Source organism: Sinocyclocheilus rhinocerous, unplaced genomic scaffold (assembly GCF_001515625.1).
Source record: "Sinocyclocheilus rhinocerous isolate Xijiao unplaced genomic scaffold, SAMN03320098_v1.1 scaffold491, whole genome shotgun sequence".
NCBI lineage: Eukaryota > Metazoa > Chordata > Actinopteri > Cypriniformes > Cyprinidae > Sinocyclocheilus > Sinocyclocheilus rhinocerous.
Genome location: NW_015625034.1, coordinates 1,030,946 through 1,039,887, shown reverse-complemented (window position 1 = coordinate 1,039,887; position 8,942 = coordinate 1,030,946). Strand labels below are relative to the sequence as shown.

Here is an 8,942-nt window from a genome sequence, read left to right as displayed (position 1 = left end):
GTGTATAATGACATGGGTACTACAACGTAAACATGGTTTATGAGGACACTTCCAGTATCCCCGTAAAACAAAAGGCTTAAAAAACATGCAAAACGGTGTTTTATGAAATTCAAAAATTGCCATTAGTTTTCTGTAAGGGGTAGGTTTAGGTGTAGGGTTGGTGTAGGGTGATAGAAAATACAGTTTGTACAGTATAAAAACCATTACACCTATGACGAGTCCCCGTAAACAACAAATGCAAGTATGTGTGTGTGTGTGCATACTTGAGGGAGGGGACTCATGTTCCTTGGTACTGGACGATGTGACCACATCACTTAGCCACACACACATTGCTGGATTCCAAGAAATAAGTAGGTTAGACCTACTGTCATTTTCACTGAAAACACACACACTAATGTACAGAACACATACATTTTGAGTTTCAGCTTAGGAACCTGCAAACATGCCAGAAATGCAACAAAACCTCTCACTATCTTAAGCCACAAGACTCTGGACCAGAACATACAAGTGAACATGAAACAAAAATTCACGCTATCTTTTTTCAAAGTGCATATTATTGATCTTACTATATGAACAATTCATCAATGCACAATGTTTAATCAGAATATATTAACTGGATCGTCCAGTGAAACAACAGAATTCTGTCTGGTGACATACGCTGGACTTCTCCAATGTTCTTTTGATTCATATTTTTAAAACACCGTCCCTTTCTTACAATTAATCAGAAGCTTGCGTTCAGATCCGCCTCCATCCACTCAACAATGTGGATGGAAGGCCCTGTTCTACAGTGTTTTCTTTTGATAATCTGTTTCACTCGAATGTGCACCATAATACAGAAGAAAACATCTGCCACTATTTCTGTTACATTGCAGTTTTAAACACTAATGTATTTTAAGACCTGTCCCTTTGCATATGGTTTGTGATATTATTGTTAAATACACTGTAATCTCACTTTTAATGCTGTGCATGCGTGTGTTAGCTACATTTTCAGACTAAATGTCCCCAGTATAAAACCTGAAATCAGCTACATTTCAGGGACCTGACAAAACCCAACAGTCGTTGCGAAGAAAAAAACATAATAAACTTACTAAATGATGTTTTGGGGAAAAGGAAATATCATTAACCTAGTATAAAAATAGACACCAAGTTCCTAACATGACAAAAATATGCGTATATCCCTAGTGAAAAATAAATAAAATACTAAAATATATTTGAAATACATTTATTTCATGCTAACTATACTACAAATACATTTACATATTATGTACGTAATAAAAATACCCTGCAGTTGTACTGTTAGTATACTAAACTGGTATACTTAAAGTCTGCTAAATTGCTTATTGGAATAACTAATTTTGTGCTTAATGCACTTTAATTGTGCTGAAGTCCAACTAAAGATGAACTGTATATTTATATATTATGCCAAAGTGGAACTATTGCAAGTATACTTCAGACATACTTTAAATATCTTGCATTTAAAGATGGATATTATTCAAAGATCATACAATCCTCATCAATAGTGACATTGAAACACATTTTAGGCTTAATATTAAGAAATGTGCGTTGTGCACAAGTAGTACTCCAAATAAAGTTTAATTATAATTTCAATGTCAGTAATTCTCAAGCAGTATATATGTTACTAGATTTGAACTATACTTAGTATGAAATAAATGCATTTTAAATATATAACTTTTTTACTAGGGACGTTCATATGTGTTTGTGTGCACAGCACAACAGTAGAGCTACACTTCATTCATACCTCTCTCTTTCCTTTCATTCATCCTCCCCCTTCCCTTCTCTCCTTCTGTTCATTAGATTAGGATTTCTTAATGTGGCTTTCAGGGATCATTATCTTTAGTCTGTTACAAAACCAGTTTCAGCAGCTTTGTGTATTTATACTTCTGTGTATTTGCACTTGTACACTTGTTTACTGTGAGTGTATATTTAACAGCAAATACACTTAAGGACATACTACAATAAGAACCAGCCATCCAGTGTTTCATTTCTTCATATTAATTAGTCTACTCATCCATCACAAGATACTGTACCTATTTTAACATCTTAAAGCATTAACACACATCTTAAACCACTTAAAAGTTTGGTATGTCTGTGCTTTTTTTGAATGTCATTATTGATAAATGGTTCAGTTAATTTTGGGTTAAGTAAAAATTATATAATCATTATACTTTTTCAAATATGTTTATATATGTACTATCATTCAAACATTAGAGTTTGATACAATTTTTTATATTTTGCAAGTCACCTATGTTCACCAAGGCTACATTTATTTGATCTAAAATACAATGAAAACAGCTGTATTGTGAGATATGATTATAGTTTCAACTCTTTCGTTTTAATATATTTTCAAAGCAGCTATTACACCAGTCTTCAGTGTCACGTGATCCTTCAGAAATCATCTAATATGCTGATCTGGTGCTCAAGAAACATTTCTTGTTATTATCAATGTATTTTTTCAGTATTCTTGAATAGATAAATAGAAAGTTCAACATAACAGCATTTATTTTAAATGGAAATATTTTGCAACATTATAAATATCTTTAAACTGTCACTTTGCATCCTAAAAATAAATATAAAATTACATTTTCAGTAAAAAAAAAAAAAAAAAACCTAACAATTATTTTATCTGGACTGTGCTGCCCTCTGCTGGCTAGAATTATAATCTGATTAATAACGTTGGGAATTATTTAAATAAACTGTGACAGCTCAACACATCTATGTTAAAACACATGATCAGGGCTTTAATGTTTGTGTTGTTATTGTTCTGTTTGTGTCTATAGCTCAGATTGAGGTGATCCCATGTAAGATCTGTGGAGATAAATCATCAGGGGTTCATTATGGAGTTATCACTTGTGAGGGCTGCAAGGTAAGAAAAAGAAAATGACTTCACTAATGTCAAATATTCATAATTTTGATTCTTTAGTACACTCCCCCTAATTGTTCTACACCCCACCGACCACCGCTTTCTGCCTCTACAGGGCTTCTTCCGCAGAAGTCAGTCCTCCAGTGTGCAGTACTCCTGCTCCAGACAGAGCAACTGCCCTATTGACCGTGCCAGCCGTAACCGCTGCCAGAGCTGCCGTCTCAAAAAATGTGTCGCTCAGGGAATGAGCCGCGATGGTAAGAAAGGACGGATAGAAGAATGCTTGAATGGATGATATAGAATGATTAATTCCATCTTTTTTGTGATGTTTTCTCGTCTCCCTCAGCGGTGAAGTTTGGCCGGATGTCTAAGCGCCAGAGAGACTCTCTGTTTGCAGAAGTTGAGAGACACCGGCAGCAGCAGCGTCTTCAGGCCAACTCAGTCCAAGAGCCCCAGCCTCTTCCAGCCTACCGATCCAGCAAAGAGCCCAGAGAACAGTCATCACATCTCATCCCACCTCTACCTCCAGCTTACCCTTACTCTGTAGAGCCTGAACTGCAAGGCTGCCCTCCAGAGGTGCATCCGTACCTGGATTGTCGCTTAGGTGAGGCCCAGGCTCAGAGTCTGGCCTACAGGGGCTCCCACAGGAGAGGTGAGTGCAACAGCTTGTCAGCTGGGAGATGTGAGAAATTCTTCACTGTAGGAAGTGCTTTTCATCTCAAATGATATCGTGGTGTATAGTTTTCTCTTTCTCTCTTTCAGGATTTGACACCACAAGGTCTACACCAGAGGCTATTCTGAACATGAGCGGCATTGAAGTGGGCATTCGTCCTTTTGACCCTGAGAGCTCGTTCTTTTCTTACCCGACATCTCTGCACATAGGTGAGAACCACAAGATTCATGAGAGCTACATGGTGTTATAAAGTGGTTTAGAGGGATAGTTCACCCAAAAATTTAAATTCTGTCATTAATTACTCACCCTCATGCCGTTCCAAAACTGTAAGACTTTCGTTCATCTTCGGAACACAAATTAAGATATTTTTGATGGAATCCGAGAGCTCTCTGATCCTCCCATAGACAGCAAGGATCCTTACAAGATCAAGGCTCAGAAACGTAGCAAGGAGATCGGTAAAATAATCCAACATCAGTGGATCGTTAAAATAGTCCATGTGACATCACTGGTTCAACCGTAATTTTATGAAGCTACGAGAATACATTTTGTGCACAAAGAAAACAAAAATAACGACTTTATTCAACAGCTCGTCTTTTCCGCGTTACCCTGGCACCATTTTGGAGAGTATCACATACGTAAACAACATATGCTGTTCTGTGTCAGCAGCACCATACGCGGATACGCTGTTTACATTGTTTACGCTTTGATCTGAACGAAAACAACGTATCCGCGCACATATGTTGCATACGTTGTTTATGTATGTGATACTCTCCAAAATGGTGCCAGGGTGACGCGGAGAAGACGAGCTGTTGAATAAAGTCGTTATTTTAGTTTGCGCACAAAAAGTATTCTCGTAGCTTAGTAAAATTACAGTTGAACCACTGATGTCACATGGATTATTTTAACAATGTCCTTGCTACGTTTCTGGACCTTGATCGTGTAAGGATCCTTGCTGTCTATGGGAGGGTCAGAGAGCTCTCAGATTCCATCAAAAATATCTTAATTTGTGTTCCGAAGATGAACGAAGGTCTTACAGTTTTGGAACGACATGAGGGTGAGTAATTAATGACATAATTTTTAATTTTTGGGTGAACTATCCCTTTAACAGAGTTAAAGTGTTCTCACATTTCAATAATGTGATCACACCTTTAGGAGTTGTACTAAGTGGTGTTGTACTGTTTAGCTTTTGGATTAACGTCTCTCTTTGTGTTTGTTGACAGAGGAGCTCTCTGCAAGTATCGTACGTTCCCACAGAGAGACGACTCAGTATCGACCGGAGGAGCTGCAGGCTCTCAGATGGAAGGTTTTTAGCAGGGAGGAGATCCACGCTTACCAGAGCAAAGTACATGTTCTCTACTCTTATGTAACTAGCACAGCTGTAACTGATAACAATGTGAAACAGTGTGTCATTAGTCAAACATTCCTCTTTGTGATTTAATTAATTACAAATCTCAATGGACCCTTTTCACAAGCGTCGTAAATCCTCGAAAGTTTTTCATATTTGTATTTTTTTTAAATGTATGTACTTTATAACACTATTCTTTGTATTATATTATCGTTGCATCAAATTACAAAATAACTAGCTTACGCTAATGCGAGGGTGTTTGTAATGCAGCGCCTATGGGAGGGACGGTAAATTTGACATCGTTCTCACTGCCGTTGTCAATCTCTCTCAGTTTTTTTCCTTTTATTGAAAATCGTGAAAACACTAGCGTGGAGTTTTTCTTTTGCTATTTGAACAAATGGGAATCCCATTCACTGCTCTTCAGGTTAACCCAACTATGATGACTTTCGCTGCTGAGAAACCCGAAAATGTGAAAAAGGTCCACCGTGAGATGTGAAGTTGTAGAAATAATTGCGATTATGAGAAATATATTTTTCAGTTGTGAGAAATATATTTCTCAGTTGTGAGAAATAAAGTCGTAATTAAGATAAATATTTTCACAATTGAGAAAAAGGTTACTTCAAGCTAAATTAAAGAATGAATAAGTGTCATGTCATTTCAACCTAAATCAAACAAAGTGTTTTGATGTTTCGAAACAGCTCACCAGTGCAAACTTTCTGGAAAACTTAAAGCTGACTGTTAAACACCTTTGAACAGCCATTGGTCCATAGCAATTAGCTTTTATTTTTTTCAAATGTTATGTAATTTCTAACAAAAGCTGGTCAAACAAAGTGTTCAAAGTTCTTGTTGGTTTACGAAACAACTCGCCAATGCAACATTTGTGGAAACCTTCAAGCTGACTGTTAAACACTTGAACTGCCATTGGTCTGTTTCATTGACCATTCATTGATTTCATTGGTCTGATTCATGATATTTTTTCAATCTCGTTAAACGGAGTGTTTTGAGTTGACTGTTGACAAGTTGAATGTTAATCAACTTTGAACTGCCATCAGACACGAGTAAAATCATGGAGGGCCGAATTGCAGAGCTGGTGCAAACATATCCACATCTCTATGATCACTCATATACAGCCTTTAAAGATGACCTGGAATTCCTGGAAATGTCTGCAATTTTGTTGTATAATTAGGAGGACAGTGTGCACACATATTTAAATATTAATACCAGCATGTCAGAATGTTTGCAAATGGAAAACATGAGTGAAGAAAGTATATTGGGGACTTTAGGCTTCATTCAAAAACATTTCAGTCCAAATTTTGACTTGTAGTGTGGATATCTAAATAGTCTCCACTCACTCTCACCCTTCTCACTTTCTCTATCTCTTCTTCCTCTCTCTGCAGTCGGTGGATGAGATGTGGCAGCACTGTGCCGTGCGGTTGACCGATGCTGTTCAGTACGTGGTGGAGTTTGCTAAACGTATCCCTGGATTCCGCCAGCTTGGTCAGAATGATCAAATTGCTCTCCTCAAGAGTGGTGAGATATAGCTTTCCGTACAACATACTAGTTAATCAGTTACGGCTGGTAAGGTTTACAAGGTTTATAGCTCCATTCTCATCTCTCTGTCCGGTTTCTATCTCTCAAAAACCTGTCACTTTTCTGGCTTTGTCTTCTCCTCTTTCTATAATTCTGTGTATGTTGCTCTCTCCTCTCTGCCGCCTTCTGTGCGTGCCTTTCTCTCTTTCTTATTAGGGTCCATGGAAGTGGTTCTGGTCCGGATGAGTCGGATGTTTAACACAGAAAACAACACAGTATTCTTTGACGGCAAATTTGCAGGAACAGAACTTTTCAAATCCCTTGGTGAGTTGAAAGAATATTTTGATTTACAGCGATCGCCCCATAGGCTTCCAGTGTAAGAGCATTTTTGTCAACGTATTTTTAAAAACCTGAATTTAATCATATTTGTCTAATACCTTGTGAATAATACTAATAAGTATTAACAACAAATAATATATTTTAAAAGAATATACCTATTGCAAACTGGATAAAATGTTTTTGGGAACTTAAATGCATGTTAATTTCAATTAAATTAAGTTGTAGTTACATACATGTAGTTTAAATTTAGGCTGCACTTTATTTTAAGGAGAGATTTGAGAGATTATACATCATCTGAAAGCTGAATAAATAGACTTTCCATTGATGTATGGTTTGTTAGGATAGGACAATATTTGGCCGAGATACAACTATTTGTTTTGTGGTCCAGGGTCATATGTGGTTATAGTTAGGATAAGGGTTTGTCTTAGGGTTACTTGCATGTAATTATACATAATTTATTGTTATTCTAATAGTAAGTACATGTAATATGTGTAACAAGGATACCTTAAAATAAAGTTTTACCTAAATTTATATCAAATGCAAGTAGTGTAACTTTAGAGTCCTAATTTTTGACCAACTTAAGTAGTACTTAAATACTTCTTCATATGTAATTACATAATTATATCGCCTTTGAAATGTGGTTAAAGTGTACTGCTGAATGTACTGACAAAGATTTATGGTAAACTAAAATATACTTTAATATAATTTCTATTGAAACTTGTAAGTCATATATTTAAATAATTTGGAATGCTTTTGTATAATGAAAAAGTCGCAATTTAGAATATTTAAAAAGTATTAACTTTAACTATAAAACGCTTTAGTATATTAGTCACCCATCAGAATAAGTGTACTTTTTTAAAGCACAACAGAAAATAATAAAACAATTATAATCTCAAATTTTAAGTAAAACTTTTAATTTGACATTATTACAAAGTGCACTTTTCAAAAGTGTAGTTAAGTGTGTTAAGAAACAGTCATGAAAGTGCACTTAAGTTGCCTTTTATTCCATTAATATTATATGCAAGTACACATTCTACACTCCCTTTTCACAAGGAATAATTACTCACTGACATTGTGACTTATTCACTTTTAACATTTTACCTTCCAAAAGTGAATGGCGATGTAATTCGAACTGTTTTTGAATGTCTGTGTTTGTTCTCCAGCATGTGGCGATCTGATAGCTGCTGTATTTGACTTTGCTCAAAATCTGTGTGCGCTGAAACTGACTGAACAGCAGATGGCAGTGTTCACTGCACTGGTCCTCCTCAATGCAGGCGAGCACAGCAAAACCACATTACTGCAGAAACTCTGACTTTAAAGTAGAATAGGCTTAATCTCTCAATCTTTCTCTCCACTTTGAGTAGACCGACCGTGTCTGGAGGACAGAGAACGAGTGCAGAGAGCCAGGAGAGATGTGGAGCTTGCCCTTAGTCACATTCTGCACAGAGACAATCAGGAGAGTCTACTGCATAAGGTAAAAGAGATGGAGAAAAAGGATTTAAATACAGAAAGTAAAGAAATATATCGGCTTTAATGTTGTGGTTTTGTATGTTCCTAGCTGTATCAAAGAGTCCAGGTGCTGAAGTCTCTGTGTGCACTGCATATTGAGAAACTGCGATGGTTCCGGCAGCTTTACCCTCTCACGGTGCATTCCCTCTTCCCTCCGCTATACAAAGAGCTGTTCGGCTCTGACACAGATATACAGACGCTGACTACTCATTGAGCACACACACAGGCACATTTCATTTGCAAATGTAGACAACACACACACAGTTACAAATAGTGTATGCAATCTAGATCTAAATATATTATTTACCTGCTGAAGAAATAAAATATATTTTTGTAACTCTCAGAAGAACAGAAAATAATATTAACAGACGTATGCAGTATTTTGGGCAAATTCTATTCTGTAGGCCAAAAGCTAAATATTACTACAAATGCTATTCAGTTTGAGTATTCTTAAACTTTTTTTATTTTTTTTTATTTTAATGTTTTTGAAGTTGTTGATGATCCTAGCTGGTATGAAGGAGCTTTAGCTCTGATCGTTAGAATGTGATTTATAAAGCTGATCAGTTTTGAGACCAGCAAACAGCAGATTACAAATGATATCTGCAGATCTCAAAGCATCATTGAAGAACCGGTAGTGTGATTTTCAAGCTTCATTTACAACATTA

The 8,942-nt window shown here is 36.4% G+C and overlaps 1 protein-coding gene across 3 annotated transcripts in view; it reads left to right on the top strand.

Annotated features, from left to right (window-relative positions):
• LOC107748701 (nuclear receptor ROR-alpha-like) overlaps nucleotides 1-8,942 on the top strand; it is a 34,668-nt gene extending 25,726 nt beyond the window's left edge. For all 3 annotated transcript variants that reach the window (XM_016563649.1, XM_016563646.1, XM_016563657.1), the window contains 10 exons: nucleotides 2,799-2,884; nucleotides 2,997-3,138; nucleotides 3,228-3,533; nucleotides 3,644-3,763; nucleotides 4,775-4,896; nucleotides 6,297-6,429; nucleotides 6,646-6,753; nucleotides 7,932-8,042; nucleotides 8,133-8,242; nucleotides 8,327-8,942. In XM_016563649.1, the coding sequence (XP_016419135.1) occupies nucleotides 2,799-2,884; nucleotides 2,997-3,138; nucleotides 3,228-3,533; nucleotides 3,644-3,763; nucleotides 4,775-4,896; nucleotides 6,297-6,429; nucleotides 6,646-6,753; nucleotides 7,932-8,042; nucleotides 8,133-8,242; nucleotides 8,327-8,491 (1,403 nt within the window). In that variant the 3' untranslated portion in view covers nucleotides 8,492-8,942. The remainder of the gene's footprint in view (nucleotides 1-2,798; nucleotides 2,885-2,996; nucleotides 3,139-3,227; nucleotides 3,534-3,643; nucleotides 3,764-4,774; nucleotides 4,897-6,296; nucleotides 6,430-6,645; nucleotides 6,754-7,931; nucleotides 8,043-8,132; nucleotides 8,243-8,326) is intronic.